Genomic DNA, 14,141 nt, shown 5'->3' with positions numbered 1-14,141 from the left:
CTCATGTAAAGCCACCGAGGTCAACTTTTAAGCTCAGGTTCACTCTGACCAGCTTAAACACAGCAAAATGAAGCAGTCAAAAGAAGAGGAACAAAAGAAATCATCCATCTTTTCTCCCCTCTTAACCACACACTGCCAGACCTACCTACAACTGCTCCCAACCTCCCAGGCCCTGCTGAAGTTGTGTGTCCTTGCCCTTCCCAGTTTCTTCACAATCCTAAAATGATCTTCTCATGAAGAGAGCCACCAATACCTGCCCAGACACTGCCTCCTGCTATGCCTGACTCCACAGCACATCCCAAATGGATGCAGGAAAGCCAGGAACACACAGCGGCACAGCCCCTCGTTACAAAGCTGCTGCAACATGAAAAGTCCCAGGGGTCAAGAAAGGAAGTTATAAAAACAGTAACTGGGAAGAAACATTAGGGGTCTTCACCCTCCTCAGTCCTGGGGGTACAGCAGAGAAGAAAACTTCACAAGAAATGTGACAGGCCTCCCATCCAAATACATTCCAAATTGGAAAACGAGAATGAAGTGGAACCATGAGCTTCCCCTTTCACATTCCCCCAGAAGAAGCTGTTTCAATTCCATTAATCTGGAGGCACAGTGAGTCATACTTCAGCAGGTACCTCCATGTTTGTGGTCAAACCCAGGTCATGTAGTAATTAAGACACTTTAATGACATCTTCTTGTTATAATAAGCTAGTTCCCACAGCTGACTCAGGAATGCAGAGTAGAGCACCTGAAACCAGAAGGTTGAACTTCTCCTTTTACACAGTGATCTGCACATCCCCCATGTGGAGAGGTATGGCTGCATAATTTCATAATGGAGTAATACAAGGCTGCATATTTTTACAAGGAAGTGATAGGAGACATTTGTTCATGCTGCAAATCCAAGGAGTCTCCAACACTAAGACAATTCCCTTCTTGCCTTGTTTTGTCAGTTTCTAATTAGAAGTTCCCCTGGTAGAAGAGGAACAGTGTCAGCTTAGAGACTTGCTCATATTCACAAGAGCTCACCCCATATATCCAGTTAATGAAAAGGATCCCAGAAGCTGCAACAGAAACTGGACAAGGCCTCTGGAGTCTGAGCTCAAGAGGGAAACTACCTGAGAGAGGAGGGCAAGGAGGCAGATTCTCCATGCCCACAAAAGAAGACAAAAACACACCTTATTTAAAACCAACTTTTTCCACTCTCACATTTATTTTCCCTAGAAACAGTCCTTGCAAACGTGTCTCGTTTCTCTCTTCCAATTCAGCAGCATTGCTGCAAGTACTCCACAGCACATGACTCTGGGGAAGCAGAGAAGTGTCCCACAACTCAGTCCCATTTCCATAGGAAAAGCTGACTCATAAATCACATCATCCTGGAGATGCTGACACAGGTTTGTAAGGGGCATCCGAATGACAAGTCCCAGGAGCAGGCTGGAGCCGCCTGAGGGCTGGCAGGGCTGCCCAGCTCTAGCAGAGCAGGAGGCCCTCCTTCGTCGCCAGGCGCTGCCGATGGATCTTGTCCTGCTGCAGCTCCTCGTGGTTGGGGTGCCAGAGTTTCATGACAATCCTCTCAATGTTTAGAGCATAGACCGTGTGTGCAGGGATCACTTCTTTGTGCACCTGGAAATGCATGTTGGAAAACAAGCTGCACGCTTCCATACACATTTGTCCATGTTGCCATAACCTCCCTCTACCACAGGATGTTCCAGGCACCAGCCCTACAGAGCTGGAACAAAGGGAGTCTCACAGGGAGAGCTGCCCCCTGCCAGCACTGCCACAGCAGCCAGCTCTTACACCACTTTCTAAGGAAGTGCCATGGTAAGGAAACAATCATTTTGCTCTTGGGGAAACAATCAATAATTGGTCATCAAAACTGCAGAAACAACAATTCTGACTAAACGTGAGATGAACGCTTGATTACAGCTCTGCGTCTGGTCTGTATCCACAGCTGTGAGACAAAATCCCAAGGCCTGTTCACAACAGTAGAGATCAAGGGGATTTCTCACAGCTAATTTTAGACATTCGAAGTAGGCAATGGCCCTACAGCTGCCAGAGAGGGAGGGAACCACACCCATACATCCCCAACAAAAATTCACGGAGCTATCTTAAATGCCTCCCCAGGGCCGGGGTGATCCCGGCTAACCCACCGCAGTGGCCAAGGTGTGACACGACCAGCTTACCTGCAGTGCCTCAAAGAGGTCGTACATGTTGACTGGAGGCAGGGATGCTGGCAGGGTGTCCCCAGAGCAGGCCAGGAGCAGGGCTGCCTGCTGCTCAGCATCGTCAGGAGCGGGCGGTGGGGCCAGGCTCTGACCCGCCGAGGGCACCGTGCTGCTCGGGGGGCTGGGGGCAGAGCAGGCACAAAACATCCCGGTCACAAAACCAGCACCAGCTCTGGCTGTTAACATAGCAGGGGCCTTGCTGCTCTGCACCAGCTGTGGCCCATATGTCCGTAAAATTATTTCAGCTCTAATAAAAAATTCTTTTAAATTCCTGTTTAATAAGGAGCGCAGACTGACCCTCAGTATGCTCCAGCCCCGCTTAAATGGTCTTGGTTGTGCAACTTTTGCTACTTGCAGCCAATAGTTTCTACCCAGCATAAAAATTAAGGCACACACAGCATAAAACTGAAACACTGGCCGTTAGGCAGAGTTGTTTGTAGTGCTACAATCAAACCTTTAAACACCCACGACCTCCTGTCAACTGCTAGAAGCTGCCACAGACAAAACTGCCTTCTCATACACGAACGCTGCCAGATGCACTGCACAAACTCTTTGACACTGAGACTCCAAACAGGAGGACCTCAAAGCCCTGCTAACTGATAAGATGTGCCAAGGAACCATAAACACATTTGGATGCAGGAAATGACAGGATGGCAGCGTCCTGCAGTGTCACTGACATTTCAATCCTGTGGCACAACGGCCATGTCTCCACAAAGACAGAGAACTGCTGAAGTTTCCAAACAGCAGAAATAAACTGCTGGACAAGCAGAGGTAAGGAAGGGAGATGTAACACTGCCCTACTGTCCAGTGCTGGGAAATCCCCATATTCTCACTCCCTGTTTAGCTGTACAATCCTCCATACCAATGCCTTCCTAGAGTGTGAAAGCAAGACACCAACAACACATATAAAAAAAGAAACTAAGCCATGGAGTAATTTCAAGACTAAATCCACGTACATTATCAGTGTGCTGCCAGCTCCTTACCACTCAATTAAGTTGTTATAAGCAACAACACTGTTCTTCAGATATGGCTGAGGGCTGACATTGCTTCCAAAGGCATACTTGAAATGGCCATCCCTCAGACGATAGGCCTTCCTCCTGGATATCACAGAGGTCAGAATGTCCTTAAGGTGGTTCTGCAATGAAAAACAAATCCTGTGGCACATGCCAAATTATTCACTCATGGCTAGAAGGGCCTCAGGCAAGAGAGCAGCAGTCCTGCTATGACCACGAGGATCTAAAGATGGAAGAGAACCAATATCTGGACAAGCAACAGTATGTTTTCATTATCCAACACTTGGATACAGAGAACATGGCACTTCGTGAGTACTGTAATCATCAGCCTGCGAACTATAATGTGTGATGTCCTGCTTCAAATGTCAAAGGGGTGTCTTCAATGCTAGGAAATTCCCAACCTCTGTTTAAGATTTCATAACTGACACCAGATGTTACACTTGAAATGAAATACACACCCTGAAGTCACAGCGAAAAGCCACTCATCTTTTTCATTTGCCTGAAAAGTGCTGGAGAAGAAACAGTCTGAAAAAAACAAGCAAACAGCTTCTAATTTGGCCTCACTCCCAGATGGGGAATTTGGGTAAGCCTCCACATGTTGAGTGCAGAAAACCATCCACACACCAATGCTCCAAGCAGTGGCTGTGTCATTCCTGGGATGTGTAAAGTAATGCACCACCAACGGCCAAAGGCAAACCAGGGCTTCACCTGCAGGTATCACCTGATCCTGTCCCTTCACGGCCAGGCCAAACACTGTGCCTGTAACAGAATGTTTTTTATAGAACTGGTCAAACTGGCATTCCCATTCTGTCCCTGCTTTTAAGTGACAGAAGCAGCATTTTCCACAACAGCTACTTAAGCATGCCTGGGGTACTTTGCGGGTACGTCAAAACTAACTTCTTGCAGGCAGAAATCCAAAACTTTATATATCTAGGGCACGAGATTCTCCACTCTCACATTACTCTGGGGCAATAAGGCAATTGGAGAACAACCAGAGCAGCAGGTTTCCACCCCATGCTGGGTGACAATGCCCCAGACTGCACACTGAGCCTTTTGCTGCTGCTGTCATGAGACCACTGGTGCCCCCAGCCCCGCCTCACCTCCACAGCATAAACAACGGCTGTCACTGCCTCCTCAGTGACATTGTCCAGCCCGTGCTCATAGGCAGTGACAATCATCCTTCCTTCCAGCTGGCCACGTGTTGGGAGCATCATGGTGTGGGAGCACAGCTTCAAATCATCATCCTCCTGAGGATCCTTTGCCACAAACTGCTGGGCTCCAGACAGCGGGTTCTGAGGCTGGAACCGGTGCTGTCACGAACACAACATTGAAGTGTAAGATAATATTCATTCAGACCTTTTGGTTCACCAAGGGGACATCCCTTCTCCAGTCAGAAAGCAGCATCTATAAAAAATCCTAAAAAAATCCTCCCCTGTGACTTGTGACTGAAGAAATTGCTAAGTCAGTGTCGGTATCCTTTCACTGGACTGGTCCAGTAGCACCCCAAACCACCTGAGTTTTGGGTATCCACAAGACACTGCAACAAGAAATTCTATACAACACATGAAGACTCACCTGCTTTGGTCTGCTCTGTACCTCCCCACCTGCTAGATTTGTTTGATTCTCTTGGGAGTCCCAAATGTGGTCAGTGACTGTCCTTTCTTTCTTTCTCCTTTCACAGTACCCAAGCCAGTGACTGGACTTTCACATCTCTCAGACACCTTCTGTGTTGAAGAGTTCTCATTTATTTAGTCATTTCTTGTACAGAAGGGTACATTTTTACTTATTATCTGTACAGTTTCCCTCCAGATTAATACCCATGATCCTAAACTTAACTGATTGATTCTTACATTTCTCTAACACTTTAAACTTAGCCCAATTCCAGCACTAATTTCATACTCCAGTCTCCCTGTGTACTTTCACTACCGTAAGCAGAGCTGCATTACAGAGCAGCCACTGAGATGGACTACGACTATTTTTCAGAACTGACATGGTTATTTAGGGAAAAAACTCATCACACAATAGGAATTCATACCAGAAGGTGGCATCTCCCACACCACTTGTACTCCAACAAATCCTTGGCTGCATTGTGTCTCAGGCTCTGAGTGCCTGTGATGGCTCCCCAGATAAAGAAGGGAGCAAAGCAAATGGAAATTATTGATCCTTGAGCCCAGCCATGTGCTTGGCCCAGCTCTAACCCACAAGGGAACAAGAGTCATCATACTCCCACAACTCCTGGTCCTCTCCTCTCCAGTGGCTCTGGAATGGAGACTGCTGCAAGGCTCTTATGGGGCACCAGAACAAGCACATACTTTAAATATGAACAATGAATATGCAGCAAAGTGGATTTCTGCCATCTTAGTTTCAGGGGAGAAAGAGGGGCTGCTTTAGTCAAAGGACAGTGTGGCATTTAACTCAGAGTGAAAAACCAATCCACCCACTGCTGATGTGAAAGCAGGTTTCCCTCCCCATAATTCTAAAGATTTATGCTTTCATTACAGGAAAGTCACATGCCTGGAAAAAAAGACCTTCAAAACGTAAGCAACTCTCAAGAGGAATGTGGTTTGGGACAGCAGAAGCCAACTGGAATTGGCCTGTGGTCATTCACAGCTGTTATTCTGACCAGGGAGGGAAACATTACAAAACATCAAAGCACTTCCAAGTTCACACTACTCAGGAATTCCATTAGTACCAGACAAGCCCATTAATCATAATGTGCACTTCATAGAGTGCTCACTGCCAAGCATTCCTGAACATGTGTACAAGCACACACCAGAAATCATTCAGAACACCGCAATTCAGGCTGCAGCTGTAAGCACTGCAGTGATTTGACAATTTCTAAATACAAAGAGCCTTCAGCTGGACTTGAATTCCTTTGGAGCACTGGTCTGTGAAGCACACACAGAGTGCCTGATCAGAGTCCCTAGAAGGGCACTGTGCACCTTAGCAAACCCTGCCTGTTGAAGAGAGTGCCTCATGCCAAATCTCTGTCACATCAGGCCCCCTGTTTGGTCTGGCAGCACAAACAACTGCAGAACAGGGGTGTGACAGTAGTGGGTGGATGTACAGAGCCTTGCTGCAAACTGAACTGCACCTTGCACGTTTCTGTGCCACCTACCAGAAGACAGCACCTTTGAAAGACATTTTCAGTTCTGAAACAACTTGACCCTCTGAAAACATTACACCCAAGGAATATCTTGCCTCTAACCCTTTGAGAGTTGGTCAGAGAATTCTGTCTGACTGCCAGACTAAATAGTAAATCACTTGCTTTAAGAATTTGGCGGATGTGCAAAGAGAACCATGGACACTTACATCAAACTTTTGCCGAACCGAAGAAATCTTTTTCTTCCCTTTGGGTTTTCCAGGTTTAGTTGCAGAGCCACCTGGCCATGGCAGAGATCCAGCACCTTCTACAAATGGAAAAGAAAAGGAAAAAAAAAAATAAAACAAACAAACAAAAAAATCAAGACCACTCAGTGTTGCTGATTTAGGGTCAGGATGAAACCCGTAACATTTGGCCACCTGTTAAGCCTCAACTCCAGGGGAAGGTCTTTTGAGGGGAGAACACTTTTGGTAGTGTTCTCTCCCTTGCTCAGCCCCTTGCTACTTTCAGTCACTCATAACACCCATGACTTATGCAGCAATTTCTGTCCACACACCACACAAAACCCATGGTGGAAGGAGATAAGCACAGCCTGTAAAAAAATCCAAAAGTAAGGAACAAGCCATTTGTTCCATCAGGAAGGTAAGAGCTTGCCTGGAGGTGGGTTCTCCTCTCACCCACTCCTGGATCAGATGCTAAACCATCTGAATTGAGCAGTCTGACTCCCCAGTTCTCCTTTTGCTTCAGCAAGCTTTGTCATGGATCCTTATTAAACATCACAGCTGACTGCTCTGTTAGACTGTGGAGAAGAGGAGGGAAGAAGTGCAGAGGCCACTGAGTCTAGGAGCAGGATGTCACAAATGTGACCAGTGAGCAAACAGCTGAAAAAGAGGGTCCTGTTTAGTACCAATAAATAACCACATTTGGTCACAGCATCAGCTCAAAAGTCCACTGAATGCTACAGTGGACCTACAGCTACGGGCCTGACCTACAGCAGGCCAAACCACTTCCTGATAATCACACAGCTCTTGGCAAGGACAGCCTTGCAAATTTCCTGCTGAGAGTTCTACAGCATCTGTGAGCAATTAATTGCTTCAGGAACATTGGCTTAGGACAGCACTGCATTGGATGCGTGTGTGCTTGCTGACAGAACAAATGCAACCCAGAGACTGGACAGCCCTCTCGTGGCTACAGAGCAGCCTCTGCTTTGTGCCTCCAGCACCCTCCTCCCCCAGTTTGGCACTGCAAGTGAGTATCCTCTTCCTTTGGAGCAGAGCATGCCCCACCTCCAGGGAGCTTGGACAACTCAGCTCTGAAGGGACTTCAGCTGCCCCAGAAGCAGAGGCTGAAGCTCTGCTGCCAGGCAATTCTGACAGCACAGCAATGTCTTGGACATGCCCTGGCCACATCTCAGCCAGAATTTGCCATTTCCTCTAGACAGGGACAAGAAGTGACAGCAGCCTTTCCACATCTCACCACCCACAACCTGGCTAGCCTCACTGAGCACTGACCAACACTCAGCTGGGGTTTTCTCCTGCTGCCACAGTTCTCACCAGCTTCACACCAATCTGTGGGTTTATCTCTGGCTGTCCCAACTATGCTTCATTTGCTGTGATCAAGAATTAACTATGTTTAATTTGCTGTAGTCAGGAATTCATGAACACGGTTATACCACAGCCCTGTCTGTAAGGAATGAGGATGGTTAGAAGTCCTTGCCTTGGGGGAGCTTCCAACATTCATGGCTGGAGCACAAGCACCGTGTCTTCCGCAACGGAAAAAAAAGTTCTAACAGGATCAGGCTCAACTAGAGGATGCAGGTGAAGTTTTTTAAATGGCCAGCTGCTAAAAAGGGATTAGAAACAACCTACACACACAGAGAGATGGCACATTCTCCTTATATTAAAAAAAAAAAAAAATAAGTTGACCAAAAAGTTTAGCTACAACCTGTTAGAGAGGTGGAAACCCACAGCCTACAAACCCTGTTGTAAAAATCCACCAGTCAATTTAAGAAATAAAAAGATAATAAATGACCCCCTCCCCCAAAAAAATCACAAGGCTGGTGTCACTACTCATTAATTCATCACAGGAGAGGCCCTAATAATGGGGCATAGGAAACCACATCAAGTCTCACACAGCTCCTTCACAGCCTCATTCGTGACCAGAGAAAGTGCGACGGGGATGGAAACGCCCTTTTCTCTAACAACGTTCTATAGATATAATAGGTTACAGCCAAGTCTGAATTTTTAAAATACCTTTTCTTAATAATACAGTAGTTTTAAATTAAGTAGCAACTAAATTTTCAGGCTTTGACAGTAGATCTGAAAGATGCAGCTTCATTGAATCTCAACAAGCACATTTAACAAGAACTTAGCCAAACTCAGCTTAAAACAAGTAAAAGGTGAGATACAATCTCCTATTTCCCACTCTCATGAGCCCATAGCAGAAATTTTGGTTCCTTTTCCAGGTTTTCGTATTACCAAGCCAAACTTGCACTAGATGAAGAAAGCAAAATTTCCCTCTAGCATTCTGAGAAAACCAGTGCTTGCCTTCCTGGCCACAAATGACAAAGCTGGGCTGGCTTCAGAAATGTCTGCAACTTTTATTTAATCTTGCTAGCAAAAGAATCAGACCTTAACAACCCACAGCAATGGCTGCTGTTCTGCCTTCAAAGATCAGCAACAGATAAAACCATTTTCCCAGCAGCTGCCACACCTCTGCACGGCACCATCATGATGGCACCAGCCAGTCCAGACAGAGCCTGTCAGGTTTGCACGACAGGCTACACGGGGAAAGGACAAAGATACAGAGAAAGTCACCACAGAAAGAAGCAGACAGAGAGAAAACACACATTTCCCACGCCTGTTTACTCGATCTTCAGTTTGGAGGCGGTTGCTTGTTTTAATCTTCTTGCAGAAGCAAGGGTTTTGGTCAGGTATTCTGCTGATATTTGGTTGATATTCTGCTAACTCTCCACTGCCAAAACCTCACGCTCACATTTTTCTTACTTTTCCTCCCTTCTCAGTACTCTGGAGAGAAGCAAACACTGTCTCAGAGCTGAATGCCCTCTAAGCAAAGCATGTGGACAAACCTGAGGAAATAAAATGCTGCTGTTATTCCACATGAGTTCTAATTCACCGAACCATCTTTTAATTGGCTCCAGACTACTATTAAATAAATTAAATCCTTACATCACTAACTCAAGTGTTTGCAATTGTCTCAGTTTTATTGCTAACACTTAGCTAAGAAAGGAGGGAACAGTTCAGGCAAGACACACATTAACTCAAGAAGCCTTGCTACCCTGAGTGCTCTCAACTGTCCAACAAACAAGGTCAGCTTAGTGAGCAAGTCCACGCAAGGTTAAGAGAAGATTAAAACCAGACTTCCTCTTGATGGAATTTTTTGGGGAAGAAAAAATCCCAGTGTGCTGGTTTGGGGTGGAAGAGGGTTGCACAGTAGCTTGCACAGGGCTATGCTTTGGATGTGTGCTAAGAACAGTGCTGGTAACAGAGGGATGTTTCCATTCCTGCAGAGCACAGAGTCAAGGGGTTTCTTTTGCTCCTCACCCCATCCCACCAGCAAGGAGCCTGGCAGTGCACTAGGACTTGGGAGGAGACACAGCCAGGAGAGCTGACCCCAAACGGTCACCCTTCACATCAGAACACATAACACACCTCCCTCCCTCTGTACCACCAAGCCTTAAATATCCCATTTGGGACATTTAAGCCTCCAGAGAGGCTGTGGAACTGGGATTTGAAGTTGTCTGGGTGGTCGAGAGCCTGAACAGAGGAGAGGTGGAAATGCAGAGCGCCCTCAAAAAGGGTGACACCAAGTGCTCCCTTAAATCCCATGTGAAACCACTGCTACAAGAGGCAGCAAAATTGGGATCAGATGGGTTTGTTTGCATGGCTCAACACATACTATAATCACTCCTGAAAAATAACATTTTAAGGATGGTTCTTTTCCCCTTGTCTCTCACAGGAAGGTGGAAAATGCATGCATCAGTAACCCTTGTGATGGCGTGCCAAGTGCCTCAATAACACTTCTTTAAAGTTACTTTTTTCCATAAATCATGAAATAAACACCTACCCAAAAGACAGTGGTTGAGACAAAAGCCTGCAAGCTTTCCATTCTTACATGAAGGGAAAAAAAACCCAAACCACAATAGAAAAACTAGCTGGTGTAAGACTGGCATCTAGGGGAAGAAAAAGAAATCTAGATGTTCACAGTTAGTATTCCACTCATACTGCATTTTCCTGGGCTTGAATGTACAACCCTACACCACACACAGCTGATGGTGAGATCTTGCCTGTAAGAGATCTACCAGTCAGTGGCCCAGAAAGAGGAACCTCAGCACAGATCAGTTCCCAAGTCATTGGGAGATTCTGCACTGATCTGCGCACAGCAAAGCTGAGCCTCTAGAAGGGACTAGCAGAATGCACTGTTAGCTCCAGAGCACCAAACCACATCTTTAAGACCACACACCCATGATTAAACTGACTTATTTCAAGCTGGCTTATGCAACCTGTGGACACAGAGGCAGCCAAAGCTTGCCTGAAGGTGACCAGCACTGGGAAGGGATCCTGGCCAGCTGCCTCACCACCACATGCTGCCACTGACCTGCTGAACCCTAACAACCAGGGCTCTTCGAGGGCTCTGAAGAGAGCAGCTGAATGGGACAAGTAAAAAAGACCTCCAGAAACTTGAAATTAAAGAGGTCAGGCAGGAAATAATGAGCATATGGGAGGAACCTATGGAGCACCCTGCCCTGTGCTGGGGCTCCTACCTTAAACACAGTCCTAAACATCCTTGAAAAAACCTGAGAGAGTTTGTTGATGAATCCTCACCAGACTGCATGCCATGACTAAGTGGCATAAAGAGACAAATGACATCCAGTACAGCTTAGCCTAGAGCAGGAATAACCAACAGAAATAACAAACCCCAACCTCAGCCACACGGCAAGAGGCTCTAGCCTGATCACAGCCTCCCTGAAGACCTCTGAGCTATGAACTCCACTCCAACACCCACAGCAGCTCACGGGTGAGCTCAGAGAACAGGCACTGTCTCCCTCCCCATCCTCATTTGGACTCAGCTGCTCCAGGTGATGATCGAGGGAATCTCTGTTCCTGTGTGTTCTTTCCATAATCCAGCTGTAATTAATTACTCCAAGTTAAAAGCAAGGAGCAGCAGATTCCAACATAAGCCTTCTGATTCACGTGAGTCCAGACCCCTAAAGGGAACAAGTTTAGTACACACAAGGTGTTTTTGAAATTCAATCAAGAGCAAACAAAGCAAGTTTGGAGGCAGGGGCAATTAACATTTAATTAGCACAGCTGGCAGAGTTAAGGACCAGCTCCAACGTAGAAACCTGCAGGCATCCATGAATTTTGCAGGCATTATTTTCTCTAGCTATAACAGGCACCTCATTAACAGGTATCCTCTCAAAAAACTCATCTCTCAGGTCTCAGCCCATGTGAGCTGTAACAATTTTTTCTCCATTCCTACACAGCAATTCCATATCTCCAACTGCAGCTCAATTTTGCCCTTGCCACCACAACCCTGGGTTGAGAGCTCTTTTGAAGACCAAACACAACACACCCTGCAACCCTTCTAAACAGCCATTCTAGATGCTCACAAAGTTAAAATCTTACTCTAGATGCTCAAAAAGTTAAAACGTTAACTATCTGCAGATGATTGGGTTAATTGGACACAGCTCAACCAAGGCTCCCTGTAAGCACTTTTCTATCAGATACATACTTGAAATCAAGATCAGTCAGGAATCCTCAGCTCTCCACAATGACCAGGAACAAAGTCCAGAGGAGAGAGAAAGAGGCAAACAAAGCACATCAAAGAGAAAGCTGTATCTGCCTTTACCCTTCAGCTCGCAGCAGACACCCAATGCAGAAATCAAACCAGATGATCACAGGCAGCAATCCAGCATCAGCCTCTAACCAAGCACAAACAGCTTAGTCACAGAAGCATCTCTGCTGACATCAGCTGGAACACTATCCTGCTACATTTTTACCCGTGTGGCAAAAAAAAAAACCAACCCAAGAGTATTAAGGCTGAGAACATCGGGGTACTGTGCACACACACCCCAAACACACAAGTGGCAGGCACAGTGTTACACCAAAGCGTTTAATGAAGCTTCTCAGGACTCACCCGGGGCAGAAACCAAGATCTGGCATCGGGTGAGGATAGCCAGGAGGAAATCATTGTGAGAGTGGACTGTGGAGAGAGAGAGAGAGAGCTCATTAGCAGCACATCAGCACCCAGAGGCACCCCCTCAAAGCCATCCTAAAGCAGCTCCCTAAGCTTTCCCACTGTTGTGTTCTCCCCACCCGCTCAGTGAATTTTCAGTTTAAGGTCTTTTGAGTTTTCTTCTACTGGGGTGGGAATCTACTACTGTGACAACAACACAAAAGATATTACACAAAGCACAGAAACAACTAGGTCACTTCTCAGTGTTACACAGACACACAGAGCGTGTTACAGCTACTTGACAGGTTTGGTGCATTCAGCAAGTCAAAGGAGCAGCTACCCTCCTGCCATGCAGACACCCCACTGCAGAGCTTTTGGTTTTGCTAGGAAATCCACCAAAATGAGAACCAGCCCAACAAAGATGAAGTTAACTCAAAATTTAAGTTCTAATAAAACAGAATTCATTGCAGAGGTATTACTGGTACATGGAGTAATTGAGCACTAGAGGAAGTGACAAGAACTTCAGAGGCAGGATCAGAGGGTTACAGGATCCCCTTTGGAGTCGGAGCACCAAAAAACTCCCTCTGCTCTTCCCTACAGAGATCACGGCTGTGGAAGCCAGGAGCCCCCACAATGAGCTCAGCAATGCCCATCCATGTTTGCAGACACACAGAGAAGCAAGGATGGAGGAATCTCACTCTTCAGCACTCCCAAAGGCCACAAAGGACCTGCATGCTGTAAATGCACCCAGGCGAACCCAGGGCTCCCTCCCCTACTTCAGCTACAACCAAAGGGAAAGTACAGAAAGGATTGTGTCTGCACAGTGACATTTTAAAAAAGGGGCCTTTTGGTTGCTCGAACAGCACCTTTTACGTTTTTAACACATTCGCACAACGCCAAATTGTCCATCAGTGCCGGGGCTATGCAGGGACTTCCCCATGCAGCCCAGGGCACCTCCCACCGTTTTAACCCCATTGCTGCCGGAGCCCAGGCCGCGGCTATTTCCCTCACAAGCACTTTGCCCGCTCGGGAAGCACTGCGGAGCCTGGAGGAGCTTCCCAGGCCCAGCAAGGCAGGGAAACAAACACCAGGTGTTATTTTACCATTGTCTTGCGTGAGAAGCCTGCGCGCTTCCAGGTCAAACTCTTCCTTACTGATCTTCTGCTTGAACCAGAGCTTCAGGTTGGCCCAGTACCTCAGGAAGAGCAGGGAACCACAGAATGAATTCGGTTGGAAAAGACCCCCGAGATCATCGAGTCCAACCTACAAATGTCACCCAGACCGAGGGCCTCTTTCCTTGAGCACCTCTGCTGACGTGCAGGAGCAGGAGGAAAAGCGCCGCTCCCGCACCCAGCAGCAGCGCACAGGTTTTGCACGGACTCGGCAGAAACGTGAGGGGCCGGGAGGGTCGCGCAGCGCACAGCCCCGACCCAGCCGGGCCCAGCCCCGCACCCCCCGCTCCCTGAGGGCACTCACTGCTTCACGTTCTCGCCCAGCGCCTCGCTGAGGCTTTTCTTGGCCGCCTCCAGCTCGCTCACGTAGGTCGCCATCACGGCCGCCGCCTCAGGGCCGTCACGTGCCCGCCGCTCACGTGCCCGCCCAGGGGGCGGT

General features: G+C 47.3%; 1 protein-coding gene across 2 annotated transcripts; it reads right to left on the bottom strand.

Moving 5' to 3' along the window:
- Nucleotides 1-393: 393 nt before the first annotated feature.
- TADA1 (transcriptional adaptor 1) lies at nt 394-14,139 on the bottom strand. 2 transcript variants are annotated; one of them, XM_040073485.2, is made up of 8 exons: nt 14,007-14,139; nt 13,634-13,725; nt 12,492-12,557; nt 6,542-6,639; nt 4,330-4,539; nt 3,200-3,351; nt 2,175-2,337; nt 862-1,614 (listed from the first exon to the last, which is right to left on the bottom strand). In XM_040073485.2, the coding sequence occupies exons 1-8, from the start codon at nt 14,078-14,080 to the stop codon at nt 1,462-1,464; spliced, it is 1,008 nt and encodes a 335-aa protein (XP_039929419.1). In that variant the 5' UTR covers nt 14,081-14,139; the 3' UTR covers nt 862-1,461. The 2 variants fall into 2 exon arrangements, with proteins under 2 accessions (XP_058277765.1, XP_039929419.1); XM_058421782.1 differs by lacking the exon at nt 12,492-12,557 and having other exon boundaries at nt 394-1,614; nt 14,007-14,115.
- Nucleotides 14,140-14,141: the final 2 nt, after the last annotated feature.

The sequence above is a fragment of the Hirundo rustica genome, chromosome 9 (assembly GCF_015227805.2).
Source record: "Hirundo rustica isolate bHirRus1 chromosome 9, bHirRus1.pri.v3, whole genome shotgun sequence".
Lineage (NCBI taxonomy): Eukaryota > Metazoa > Chordata > Aves > Passeriformes > Hirundinidae > Hirundo > Hirundo rustica.
This window is presented reverse-complemented; position numbering and strand designations above follow the sequence as displayed.

Bases quoted from the DNA above. Each gene is read 5' to 3' on its own strand.
- TADA1 (XM_040073485.2), bottom strand. From the start codon at position 14,080: ATGGCGACCTACGTGAGCGAGCTGGAGGCGGCCAAGAAAAGCCTCAGC. The intron at 13,726-14,006 runs GTGAGTGCCCTC...GCTCTTCCTGAG, and splicing joins CTGGGCGAGAACGTGAAGCA to GTACTGGGCCAACCTGAAGC. The intron at 12,558-13,633 runs GTAAAATAACAC...CTCTCTCCACAG, and splicing joins GCTTCTCACGCAAGACAATG to TCCACTCTCACAATGATTTC.